General features: G+C 46.5%; 1 protein-coding gene across 4 annotated transcripts in view; it reads left to right on the top strand.

Annotated features, from left to right (window-relative positions):
* The window catches only part of mbtd1 (mbt domain containing 1), a 192,051-nt gene that overhangs the window by 126,522 nt on the left and 51,253 nt on the right, over window positions 1-14,276 (top strand). For all 4 annotated transcript variants that reach the window (XM_061705439.1, XM_061705436.1, XM_061705438.1 and 1 more), the window contains one exon: window positions 4,554-4,609. In XM_061705439.1, the coding sequence (XP_061561423.1) occupies window positions 4,554-4,609 (56 nt within the window). The remainder of the gene's footprint in view (window positions 1-4,553; window positions 4,610-14,276) is intronic.

Raw genomic sequence — 14,276 nt, 5'->3', positions numbered from 1 at the left:
TGGGAACTATAGAGGAATAAAGTTGATGAGCCGCACAATGAAGTTATGGGAAAGAGTAGTGGAAGCTAGAGTCAGGACAGAAGTGAGTATTTGCGAGCAACAGTATGGTTTCATGCCTAGAAAGAGTACCACAGATGCATTATTTGCCTTGAGGGTGTTGATGGAAAAGTACAGAGAAGGTCAGAAGGAGCTACATAGTGTCTTTGTCGATCTAGAGAAAGCCTATGACAGAGTACCCAGAGAGGAACTGTGGTACTGCATGCGGAGGTCTGGAGTGGCAGAGAAGTATGTTAGAATAAAACAGGACATGTCCGAGGGCAGTAGAACAGCGGTGAGGTGTGCTGTAGGTGTGACAGACGAATTTAAGGTGAAGGTGGGACTGTATCAGGGATCAGACCTGACCCCTTTCCTTCTTGCAGTGGTGATGGATAGGCTGACAGATGAGGTTAGACTGGAATCCCCGTGGACCATGTTGTTTGCAGATGACATTGTGATCTGCAGTGAAAGCAGGGAGCAGCTGGAGGAACAGTTAGAAATATGGAGGCATGCAATGGAAAGAAGAGGAATGAAGATTAGCCGAAGTAAAACAGAACATATGTGCATGAATGAGAGGGGTGGTGGGTGAAGAGTGAGGCTACAGGGAGAAGAGATAGCACGGGTGGAGGACTTTAAATACTTGGGGTCAACCGTCCACAGCAATGGTGTGTGGGGTCAGGAAGTGAAGCAGGTTGGAACGGGTGGAGGAAGGTGTCAGGTGTGTTATTTGACAGAAGAGTCTCTGCTAGGATGAAGGGCAATGTTTATAAAACAGTGGTGAGGCCAGCCATGATGTACGGATTAGAGACAGTGGCACTGAAGAGACAACAGGAAGCAGAGTTGGAGGTGGCGGAAATGAAGATGTTGAGGATCGCTCTCGGAGTGACCAGGTTGGATAAAATTAGAAATGAGCTCGTTAGAGGGACAGCCAAGGTTCGATGTTTTGGAGACAAAGTTAGAGAGAGCAGACTTCGATGGTTTGGACACGTCCAGAGGATAATTGTATATTGGTAGAAGGATGATGAGGCTGGAGCTGCCAGGCAAGATAGCTAGAGGAAGACCAAAGAGAAGGTTGATGGATGTCGTGAGGGAAGACATGAGGGCAGTTGGTGATCGAGAGGAGGATGCAGGAGATAGGCTTAGATGGAAAAGGATGACGTGCTGTGGCGACCCCTTGTATACTCGCATTTCCTGCTTTTTTTTGCAGGCAAAATGACTTTTGTCAAACCATGGGTCCTAAGAAAGTAATTCTAAGTGGAAAATGAACTCCAAGGACCCCAAAAAGGTTTGGTACTCTGAACTGCTGTTTGGTGCATAGGCACAAACAACAGTCAGGACCTATCCCCTCACCCGAAGGTGGAGGGAGGCTACCCTCTCATCCACCGGGGTGAACCCCAATGTACAGGGAGACAATAAGTATACCCACACCTGCTTGGCGCCTCTCACTATGGGCAACTCCAGAGTAGAAGAGAGTCCAACCCCTCTCGACAGGACTGGTACCAGACCCCAAGCTGTGTATGGAGGCGAGCCGGACTATGTCAAGTCGGAACTTCTCGACATCACACACCAGCTCGGGCTCCTTCCCTGCCAGAGGGGTGATAGTTCCACATTCCTAGAGCCAGCTTCTGTTGTTGGGTATCGGACCGCCAAGGTCCCTGTGAGGTCACCCGGGAGAACTCCGACATCCGTCGGGCATGGGATGAATGAAGACTTCGAGACACTTGGCGTTTGGGCTAATTCGATTTATTGAACAAGCCTTAGTGTCATAACAGCTGCTTACATTTCCAGAACAACGAAAAACCCCTGGATCTCAGTTTATCAAGGTTTAATTCTCTAGGCGTGGAATTAGCCCCTCCCTGGGTGCACCCGGCAGATGGCCGTTCCTCATGACGATATTTGGAATCACACCCGCCTGCTGGCGCCTCACCTAGCTATGCTCACACCCGGTTCCCTCATCTTGTAAGATGCAAAACAATCCTCTTTGCAGACCGGGACGCCTGTTGTGAACCCAAGACATGTTAGTATCTGGGCGGAGAATGAAAACCCTAATAAACATACAAATGGTTGAAAGAAGTCCTTTGATGTAGAACTTCAAAGAAAAGATGGTTGGCTTGAATACAAATCTCCAAACATTTGTCCCTTGCAAAGGAACTCTGATTGTGGTACTATTAAAATATACTACACCTGCCTCCGGCCACCGCCCAACTCACACTGTGGTGAGCCCATGAGAAGAGAGACCCGTGTTACCCTTTTTGGCTGTGCCTGGACGGACCCCATGGGTGCAGACCCAGCCACCAGGTGTTCGCCTTCGAACCCCATCTCCAGGCCTGGCTCCAGAGGGGTTGCCCCGGTGACCCGTGTCCGGGCAAGGGCAAACATCCATCCAATCAGCTATTTTGCATACCACCTATCCTCAATAGGGTCATGGGGGTGCTGGAGCCTATCCTAGCTAACTCTGGGAGAAAAGGCGGGTTACACCCTGAAATGGTTGCCAACCAATCACAGGGCATATATAACAAACAACCATTCTCACTCACATTCACACCTGTGTATGATTTAGTCTTCAATTAACCTACCATGCATGTTTTTGGGATGTAGGTGGCGAAAACCCACGCAGGCACGGGGAGAACATGAAAATTCCACATAGACGTGGCCGAATTTGAACCTGGGTCCTCAGAACTCTGAAGAACATTTACTAACCAGCCAACCACCATGCCGCTGAGGGAAAACGTGATTCCGTCAATTTACTCATCATAGGTGGTCTTTTAGCTGTGCTTTTTCTGTTCCCTGTTTGCCATGGGTGACCCTGCCAGATGCATAAAACCCCAGACAACTTAGCCCCTTGGATCACTGCGACACACAAACCCCTCCACCATTATAAGGTGACAGCTCAAGGAAGGGTAAATTAATGTCCAAAAATTTATATTTTTAGATCAATTAAGGGTGCCACTAATGTGCCATATCTTAATTGGTAGCAATCACTGATCTACCTTTAGAAACTGAAATGTTCATGAGTAGTATAATATAACATTTCTGTTCACATGTATTGATTGTTGTTCTTTTGTTCTGTGAATACAATGTGTCAACTGAAGGAAGATTGTCAAACTACTGTGGCGTATATTGATTTTGACTAAAAACGTAATTAATTTTGGACAAACAATACGCCGGAGGTGAACCCCCTGCGTTACTTCCAGTTTAGTTCGATTTACGTTTAATGTTATAATCAGCCTATCTTTGTCTCGAAAAGGGGCTTCACGTCTCTTTTTATGAGCACATTTTCAGAAAAGGGACAAAAAACCTTGATCAGTCTCATAATCTAGAAAGCTGCTACACGGACGAAATAAGAGTTTGAGATGACAGCTGTTTATTGTTGTAACTCAAACACACTAAAACAATACAGGCAGTGGAATTTTATAGAACATTTCATGAAATATACAGGGAAAACTACAGGGAAACAATACAGAGGGTTCTAACTACAAAAAGAAAACACAAATAATAGTAACAGAAAGAAACTAGGCATACGTACTTTTTGTAGCAGCTGTTCTGATTGCCTAGCAGTGACCCACGTAGGCCGTGAAGCCAAGTCTCCATCCCAGGCTCCCGCTGGCGAACCGTGTGTTCGAACAAAGAAAAGGGGAAGGGCGGCGAACATCCCTCCGATGTTAGGCAGGAGGAAGAGAGAACCAAAAGCCAGAGGAGGCGGGAGTCATCGGTTAAATACCCAGGAGGTGTGTCTAAGAGACGGGGAAACTGGAGAAGACCACACTCGTCGACTTGAATTTTGGTCTACAATTTAGCCATAAAAATGGTGTAAAATATATTAATATAAAATACTCCCAACTTTGTACTCTTACTCATAGATCAAGCATATAGAATGATTGTTTAAACTTTCGTCTTGGCAAATCAACTGCTTATTGTGCAATACAACATTTCGTACTGTTTGGCTTCAAATCAAGACGAACCGTTCTCAAAGTCTTGCAGCTGGACCTGTAAAGCTGACACAACGACACAGACATCAAGGCATACATTTTGAATATTTCTGCAGTGTTTGTAAAATATCAAAGCAGACATTTATCTTCGGTTAAAAAAAAACTTAAGAATGCGAGTCCCCAGGTTTGCAGTAACTCTCTACCACCAGCAGATGTCGTCCACCTTCCAGCAGTGTTACCAGTGGATCTTGCATGCATTTCAACGCTGCAAATGGTTCTTTGAACTTTTATCATGGCATGCTATGACCAGGGGATTTTCCAAACATTTGGTCGGTATCTTGTGCCTGCGCACCAACGGGGGTTTTGATGACTGGAAGCCCAGGCTTCTCGGGTAACTGTTAATTAGTTTAAGGTCCGGGTGACATAAACCAGGCATCCTTGTGTGTCAATGCGTACTCGCTACACTACTAATTTGAAGTCTGTAACTACATAATCACGTCATGTCAGCCGCAATACAGCAGTTAGTTATTATCTTCCCATTATTTAGCCATCAGTTCTAGGAGTGACTTGTCCCAATATATTTTTCAGATGTAACAAAGAAAATTGAAGGTCAAGTTGATGCCCCGCCGCAGCTCTTCCAAAAGGTAATATTGAATAACCTTTTTATTTTCATTTCAAGCTGTCAGTTGTGGTTTGAATAGAAGAAAAAATGTGACGTATTGAAATAAAAATACATTCAGATTTGGTCTGTATGACATAAGAGCATTTGACAGCTTATCATAAATGGCATAGATCACTTTACACTTGAGACTACGTGAGTCCCAGGATGCACGTCTGGAAACAATGAGTCCCTGCAACTTATCATCACGGAGTACAGATATAGTAATCCTCCGCTATATGACGGTTGTTGCTATGCGGTCCCGCTGTATTGTAGATTTTTATTTGTATGGTATTTTTGTTATCCACTGCTCTTGCGCTCTCTCAATATATTATGTTTCAACCTGCCATGATCCATCCATCCATTTTCTTCCGCTTCTCCGAGGTCGGGTCGCGGGGGCAGTAGCTTTAGCAGGAACGCCCAGACTTCCCTTTCCCCAGTCACTTCATCCATCTCTTCCGGGGGGATCCTGAGGAGTTCCCAGCCCAGCCGAAGGATGTAGTCTCTCCAGCGTGTCCTGGGTCGTCCCCGGGTTCTCCTCCCGGTGGGACGTGCCCGGAACACCTCACCAGGGAGGGGTCCGGGAGGCATCCCAATCAGATGCCCCAGCCACCTCATCTGGCTCCTCTCGATGTGGAGGAGCAACGGCTCTACTCTGAGATCCTCCCAGATGACAGAGCTTCTCACCCTATCTCTAAGGGCGAGCCTACACCCTGCGAAGGAAACTCATTTTGGCCGCTTGTATCCGGGATCTTGTTCTTTCGGTCACGACCCACAGCTCATGACCATAGGTGAGGGTAGGAACGTAGATCGACCGGTAAATCGAGAGCTTCGCCTTTCGGCTTAGCTCCTTCTTTACCGCAACGGATCGATACAAAGTCGGCATCACTGGAGACGCTGCACCGATCCGCCTGTGGATCTCCCGTTCCATTCTTCCCTCACTCGTGAACAAGATCCCAAGATACTTGAACTCCTCCACTGGGGGCAGGATCTCACATTTTAATATCAAAATCAATATTTTTTAGTCTTTATTGTATGAATGTTGTCGTGTTATCTACTCTATAATTTCTGCCGGCTCTTGACTTTTGATAGAGAAATGTTATCTCCCAAGAAGCTTGTACTTGTTTAAATAAAGGATGAATTATAAAATAAGGCCTGCCCTCGAGCTGCTGGACTGTTATGTGAGACCACCTGTCAATCCAATGACGCACAGAATGGGGTTGCTGAAGTGGTTCTGGTTTATAAAGTTAACTTTCCCATATTTGTGTGTGTGTTATGTGGGAACACACACAAACAACTCAGAGCACTGATGTTTTAATATCGCGCGGTTGAGTGAGCTTTTTAGCTCCAGCCCTTAGCTTGCTAGCTTGTTAGCTCTCAGGCTAGCGAATGTAATAAACATGTTCCCAGTTGTGTGCATCTACGTTCTGCCAGTGGCTTGCTGCCGTCGTGAGCGGCGCGTTACCACAACAATGAAAATTCATCAAATCCAAAAAAATTCCATTGTATGGAACGACAACCCGTCCTACTCTGCCTCTGATTGGCTAGCAGCAAGGATTCATATTTTGATTCACTGTGTGTGGAAGCTCTTCACCAACGCGTGCGCGCACACACACACACAGACAGACAGACAGACAGACATAAGTAGTGCAGGTCTTAAACCATGGCTCTACAGATGCAGAATGAAGATGCTTCATGCATCCCCTTTTTGTGCATCACAGAAGCGGGATGCACTTCAAACGAGATCCTTGAATGGCAATTTAAATTGTACTCTATCTTTGGCACCTTTTTTGCTGTTGCTACATGAGTGCCACCACCATGAAAAGGTTAACCTAATACGTGATGTAGCTTAAAATGCAGTGCTACTAGCCAAACAAAATTAAGAGGTGGGCAATATGATCTTTTAAGGACATATCGCGATATGACAATGATAGATAACAAATAATAACAGAACAATAATTGCAGTCCACATGCATAGGATTTGTTTGTTCAAAGTGCAAACAAAATGCAGCTGGGCTGCATGTTAGCAGCAACTGTCTACACCTCACCGGCTCTATAACCTGCTTGATTTTAAACTCAACACACACTTCAGACCCGTTTCATACAAATTAACTTAAATCAGCTTGTATACTACTAAATGTTGTTTAAATATTTTTAAATAATATTTCGACATGACATGCATTTATTTAATAAAATCAATTTTGCTGAAGTAGAAGCTGTTTGTCTCTGCCCCTGGTTGTCATGGTAATAAAAACATACTTTGCATTGGTTCCGAAATATATAAGGCAGAAAAGACTACACTTCGTGACACTTAAAGTGGGTACGGAAAGTATTCCGGCCCCCTTTAAATTTTTCACTCTTTGTTATATTGCAGCCATTTGCTAAAATCATGTGTTCATTTTTTTCCCCTCAATGTACAAACAGCACCCCATATTCAAATATCACACAGCCAGAGTATTCAGTAAGTATTCAGACCCTGTGCTCAGTATTTAGTAGAAGCAACCTTTTGAGCTAATACAGCTATGAGTCTTTTTAGGTTTTTCACACCTGGATTTTGGGATCCTCTGCCATTCCTCTCTGCAAATCTTCTCCAGTTATGTCAGGTTGGATTATGTTCAGGTCTCTCCATAGATGCTCAATTGGGTTTAAGTCAGGGCTCTGGCTGGGCCATTCAAGAACAGTCACTGAGTTGTTCTGAAGGCACTCCTTCGTTATTTTAGCTGTGTGCTTAGGGTCATTGTCTTGTTGAAAGGGGAACCTTTGGCCCAGTCTGAGGTCCTGAGCACTCTGGAGAAGGTTTTCGTCCAGGATATCCTTGTACTTGACCGGATTCATCTGTCCTTCGATTGCAATCGTCCTGTCCCTGCAGCTGAAAAACACCCCCACAACATGATGCTGCCACCACCATGCTTCACTGTTGGGGACTGTATTGGATAGGTGATGAGCAGTACCTGGTTTTCTCCACACATACCATTTAGGATCAGAATCAGAATCATCTTTATTTGCCAAGTATGTCCAAAACACACAAGGAATTTGTCTCCGGTAGTTGGAGCCGCTCTAGTACAACAAACAGTCAATTTACAGAACACTTTGGGGACATAAAGACATTGACAAAAAACAATTGTGCAAAAAGATGCAGAGTCCTCTAGCACTTAGAGCAGTTCGAACGACTAATATTGCAATAGTCCGGTGCAATGACCATTGTGCAAAGGGCGCTGAGACTTCAAGGAGTGTATGCGGTTTAAAGTGACGAGTAGTGCGATCATCTGGGACAATGTTGGTTGTGCAAATGTTACAGGTACTCCTCAATCAGTGTGCAAATGGAGCAGATGCTACTCTGGCATGAGTGGCCAGTATATGCAAATAGTGCAGCATGGCGAGACAACTACAGTGAGTGCATGAGTAATACATAATTGGCCCCACAGAAATGTGACAACGAACTCAAGTCAAAAAATTGCCAGCTTGTTGTAATGGAATTATAGGTTAGGTGTTTAAGAAGTTGATCGCAAGAGGGAAGAAGCTGTTGGAATGTCTACTGGTTCTAGTTTACGTTGATCGGTAGCGCCTACCTGAGGGAAGGAGCTGGAAGAGCTGGTGACCGGGGTGCAGACGGTCCGAGAGGATTTTGCACGCCCTTGTCTTAGTTCTGGCAGCGTGCAAGTCCTCAATGGTGGGTAGGGGGGTACCGACAATCCAATCCAGTTTTGATTGTCCGTTGCAGTCGGAGTTTGTCCTTTTTTGTAGCAGCACCAAACCAGACTGTGATGGAAGAACACAGGACCGATTCGATGACCGCTGTGTAGAACTGTCTCAGCAGCTCCGGTGGCAGGCCGTGTTTTCTCAGAAGCCGCAGGAAGTACATCCTCTGCTGGGCCTTTTTGAGGACGGAGTTGATGTTGTTCGCCCACTTCAGGTCCTGAGAGATTGTAATTCCCAGGAACTTGAAGGTCTCGACAGTTGACACAAGGCAGCTGGACAACGTGAGGGGCAGCTGTGGCGAAGGATGCCTCCTGAAGTCCACGATCATCTCTACCGTCTTGAGCGTGTTCAGCTCCAGGTTGTGTCGCCCGCACCACAGCTCCAGCCGCTCCGCTTCCTGTCGATATGCAGACTCGTCACCGTCCTTGATGAGGCCGATGACAGTGGTGTCATCTGCAAACTTCAGGAGCTTGACAGTCGGGTTCGCTGAGGTGCAGTCGTTCGTGTAGAGAGAGAAGAGCAGCGGAGAGAGGACACAACCTTGGGGCGCCCCAGTGCTGATGCTGCGTGTGGATGAGGTGGCCTCCCCCAGCCTGACCTGCTGTGTCCTGCCCGTCAGAAAGCTGTAAATCCACTGGCAGATGGCAGGTGAGACGCTGAGCTGGAGAAGCTTGGTTGAAAGGAGTTCAGGGATGATGGTGTTGAACGCTGAGCTGAAGTCCACGAACAGGATCCTCGCGTAGGTCCCTGCACTGTCGAGGTGTTCTAGGATGAAGTGCAGTCCCATGTTGACTGCATCATCCGCAGACCTGTTCGCTTGGTAGGCAAACTGCAGGGGGTCCAGCAGGGGACCTGTGACACTCTTGAGATGGTCCAGCACGAGACGTTCAAAGGACTTCATGACCACAGATGTCAAAGCGACAGGCCTGTAGTCATTCAGACCGGAGATTGCAGGTTTCTTGGGGACTGGAATGATGGTGGAGCGTTTGAAGCAGGATGGAACTTCGCACATTTCCAAAGATCTGTTAAAGATCTGAGTGAAGACTGGAGCGAGCTGGTCCGCAGAGACTTTGAGGCAGGATGGGGACACATGGTCCGGTCCTGTTGCTTTGTTAATCTTCTGTTGTTTGAAGATGCGTCTCACATCCTGTTCATGGATGGTTAACGCAGAAGTCAGAGGTGTGGTTGTGGTCGCGGGTGCGGCCGGGTGGGTGTGTGGAGTGAAACTGTCCTTTTCAAATCTGCAATAGAAGGTATTCAAGTCGTTGGCTAGTGTGCTATTGTTCTCAGCTTGGGGGGATCGTCGCTTGTAATTAGTCAGCGATTGGAATGCACGCCAGACTGATTTCGAGTCGTTCGCGCTAAACTGTTTTTCCAACTTTGCTGCATAGATCCTCTTTGCAATGTTAATTTCTTTAGTAAGCTGGTTTCTAGCTCGATTATACAGGGCCCTGTCCCCGCTCTGATATGCATCTTCCTTAGCTTGGCGAAGCTGCTTAAGTTTAGCAGTGAACCACGGCTTGTTGTTGTTGAATGTCCGAAATGATTTTGTTGGTACACAAACCTCTTCACAGAAACTGATATAGGATGTGACAGTGTCCGTATATTCATCCAGGCTGCCAGCTGAATTTTCAAAGACACTCCAGTCTGTGCAGTCTAAACAGCTTTGAAGTTCCATCTTTGCTTCATTGGTCCACTTTTTGACTGTTTTCACTGTAGGCTTCGCACATTTAAGTTCTTGCTTGTACGTCGGTATTAAGTGAATTAAGCAGTGATCAGACGAGCCCAGGGCTGCACGAGGTATAGCACGGTATGCGTTTTTTACCGTAGTGTAGCAGTGGTCTAAAGTATTATTTTCCCTGGTAGGACAGTCGATGTGCTGCTTGTATTTAGGGAGTTCGTGGTTGAGTTTAGCTTTGTTAAAGTCCCCGAGAATAATGAGGGGTGAGTCAGGGTGTTTTTTTTCAATTTCGTTGACTAGCTTGCGGTGTAATATAGACTCCAGCCAGTATAAACGATGCAAACTCACGTGGCGAGTAAAATGGTTTACAGTTCAAAAACAGCGACTCCAAATGCGGGCTGCAGTGTGTGCTGAGCACCGTGACGTCCGTACACCATTTTTCGTTTATATGGAGGCATATCCCGCCGCCCTTCGTTTTTCCCGATGATTCCATGTCGCGGTCCGCTCGATGAATGTTGAAGCCGGGAAGCATGACGGCGCCATCGGGTACAGCGTCGCAAAGCCAGGTCTCCGTGAAGCACATGGCCGCGGAACGTCCGAAGTCTTTACTGGTCTTTAACAGAAGATGAAGCTCATCCATTTTGTTGGGTAGGGAGCGTACATTCGCGAGGTGGATCGACGGGAACGCCAATCTGTGTCCTCTCTTGCGGAGTTTCACCTGAATGCCGGCTCGTTTTCCTCTGTGGCGCCGCTTCCGCATCCATGCGCCGAAAACCGCGGACGCCGCTCCGATGAGTAACTCGGGGAAAAAACTGAGCGGATTTTCGAAAGTTGGTGACAGAAAGTCCGGAGTAGCCTCCTTGATGGTTAGCAGGTCTCCCCTTGTGTAAGTGAGTCGTGTAAGGTCTCCAAAGACGGACGAAAAACACAAAAACAAAGACAATACTAGAGAGCGCGTTACCGAGGCGACCACACTGGTAGGCGCCATCTTGGATCTTGGATTGGTCTCATCAGACCAGATAATCTTATTTCTCACCATCTTGGAGTCCTTTGGGTATTTTTTAGCAAACTCCATGTGTCTTGCACTGAGGAGAGGCTTCCGTCAGGCCACTCTGCCATCCCCGACTGGTGTAGGGCTGGAGTGATGGTTGACTTTCTAGAACATTCTCCCATCTCCCGACTGCATCTGTGGAGCTCTGCCACATTGATCTTTGGGTTCTTCTTTACCTCGCTCACCAAGGCTATTCTCCCCCGATTGCTCAGTTTGGAAGGTTTAGGAAGGTTTCTGGTCGTCCCAAACGTCTTCCATTTAAGGATCATGGAGGCCACTGTGCTCTTGGGAACCTTACGTGCAGCATACATTTTTTTGTAACCTTGGCCAGATCTGTGCCTTGCCACAATTCTGTCTCTGAGCTCTTCAGGCAGTTCATTTGACCTCATGATTCTCATTGTCTCTGACGTGCACTGTGAGCTGTAAGTTCGGTCATATAAATAGGTGTGTGGCTTTCCTAATCAAGTCCAATCAGTATAATCAAACACAGCTGTACTCCAATGAAGGTGTAGAGCCATCTCAAGGATGATCAGAAGAAATGGACAGCACCCGAGTTAAATGAGTGTCACAGCAAAGGGTATGAATACTTATGGCTGTGTGATATTTCAGTTTTTCATTTTTAGTCTACAAAATTTTCAATTATTTTTTTTTTCATCAATATGGGGTGCTTTGTGTGCAATAATGAGAAAAAAATGAACTTAAATGCAATATAACAGAGAGTGAAAAATTTAAGGGGGTCTGAATACGTAACCACTGTAGATAATGGGGTATGTGGTAATTCTTGATCCTTTGGGTTTTTGACAAAACGTGACAAACTTGAAGCTGTTTTAAATTGTGAAAAAAAGCAAAATGTCTCCTTTTTAAGCTTTTTGAAAATATTGCCACTGATGTTAAATTATTGGCAAAATTATTTTAAAAAATATTAGTAATTAACCAACAGTGATGGATTTTTGTGTTAGGCTTTATCACAGACTTATTACACACAAACGACACGGCTCATGTCAAGAAATGGAACATGCACTCATTTGCTTTACATAGCAGAAAAAGCTAATGTGGTAAAAACCATGTATTAAAGACAAATGCGACATGCATGCTTTATGTTGAAGGTGTTTCACCTTTAATCCAAAAGGCTTCTTCAGTTCAAAATTTTAGGAGTGGCGTCTCCCTATTTATGCCCCCGTGAGTGTGTGTGTGCCCTGGGGGTGGTAGAGAATAGGGTGGTGGTCTTGTTGCCCCGTTTGTTTCGTGAAACGACTATCCTGCATACCAATCAGTAGTTCTTGTGGGAAAACAGCTTGTGTGGCCACTCTTCCCGTTTAATGAGGTGATCTTGGAGGGGAGCGATGTCAGGACATTGTTAAAGGCAGAGGATATGTGATGCCTCAAACCTCCGTCTTTGTTTAAAGGCAGCTTTTGTAGTTTGACAGAGACTTCTTTTACACCTCTTTCAAACCAGCAGTCCTCCCTATCCAGCATTTGGACATTGTTGTCCATGAAGTAATGTCCTTTCTTTTTTAAATGCAAATGAACCACTGATTCTGGACCTGAAGAACCCGTCTGCCAATGCTTCGCCATGCCCCTGTGCAGTGGCTGCTTAGTCTCTCCGATGTAGAGGTCATTGCACTCCTCACTGCTCTGGGTAAACAGCATTGCTGAGTTTGCTTCCTTGGGACTATGTCCTTACTCTGCTATTTGGTGCATAGGCACAAACAACAGTCAGGACCCATCCCCCCGCCCAAAGGCGGAGGGAGGCTACTTTCTCGTCCATCGGAGTGAACCCCAACATACAGGCACCGAGCCGGGGGACAATAAGTATGCCCATACCTGCTCTGCGGCTCTCACTGTGGGCAACTCCAGAGTGGAAGCGAGTCAACCCCTCTCAAGAGGACTGGTACCAGAGCCCAAACTGTGTGTGGTGTGCCCGACTGTATCTAGTCGGAACTTCTTAACCTCACACACCAACTCGGGTTCATTCCCTGCCAGAGAGGTCCCTAGATCCACCTTCTGTAGCTGGGGATCAGCTCGCCAAGGTCCCCGCCTTTAGCTGCCACCCAGCTCAATTTTCACCTGACCCCTTGGCCCCTTCCCACAGGTGGTGAGGCCATGGGGAGGGGGAGCCACGTTGCCTCTTCGGGCTGTGCCAGTTTGGGGTTCTGGTACGCAGACACAAGATGATGTTTCGATGAGGCTCCAGCGGTACATGTTGCTGTTGAAACGGCCCACACCAGTGCGAAAACTATTGTTTTTAACCCAGTCTTTCCGGGGCAGTTCTGAACCATGTGGGGCTTTGATGTTGGGGAGAACCGTGAACTGATCTGGTCTTGCAGTTTTTTCCCAAATGCTACTCCAGCCTCCTAAGATGGTGTAATCGGCGTCATGAAACCCTGCAACATGGCGAGAAAGTGGACAACAGGATTTCAGTCTCTGAGACCTAACCCTGACCCAGATATTGCGTCTTGACGAGCTGGTTTAGGGGATGTTCTTAATTCAGTGCAGTTTGTTGAGTAAGATGTTAGACAACATTTTCTCTGCGCAGGCTGGCTGGGGCAATGCCTGACAATATTGGTCGGAGGTCAGTGTAAGTGGTACGCAGGCATCTTTTAATGATCCTCATGGTATCATTGAGTGTGATATCAACCTTGGTGGCATGTGCTTTGCGGCACCACACTTGTGTAGAATATTTGGCAGTGCTTTAAATAAGGGAGCTTCCACGGAGTGTGGGAGTGCTCGCACCCCAGGGTGACCTGTCCAGGCATCTCAGCAGGTTGTTTCATGCTGAAAGTTTGTCACAGAGATTCGGCATGATATTTATATGTAAGCTGCCGATCGAGCTCCACTCCCAGGAATGTGGTGGAAGGATTATGTGGAAGAGGAGTCCCATTGAGGCAGACAGACAGTTGGCGTTTGGTTTCCCTGTTGTTCAATTGGACAGGTGTGACGGTCGTCTTGGCCATATTCATTTTAAGTCTCCATGTTCTTAAGTATTCCACTAGTAGAGCTATAGCAGCTGTGTTTCCTCCAACCAGCTTTTGTGAGAGTGGACCAATGCAAGGTCATCAGCATAACTGTACTGGCAGGACTTGATTTTTGGGATGTTACTTATGTAAATATTAAAGAGCATAGGCGAGAGGCATGATCCCTGTGGCACTCCAATTTCTTAGGTGGCAAAGGTCGGCTGCATTGTCCCTCACTGGTCTTCAGCACAAAGGTCCGCTTTGGCAA

This window comes from Phycodurus eques, chromosome 19 (genome assembly GCF_024500275.1).
Source record: "Phycodurus eques isolate BA_2022a chromosome 19, UOR_Pequ_1.1, whole genome shotgun sequence".
NCBI lineage: Eukaryota > Metazoa > Chordata > Actinopteri > Syngnathiformes > Syngnathidae > Phycodurus > Phycodurus eques.
The sequence above is the reverse complement of the archived record's forward strand: the minus strand, read 5'-3'. Positions and strand labels throughout refer to the sequence as shown.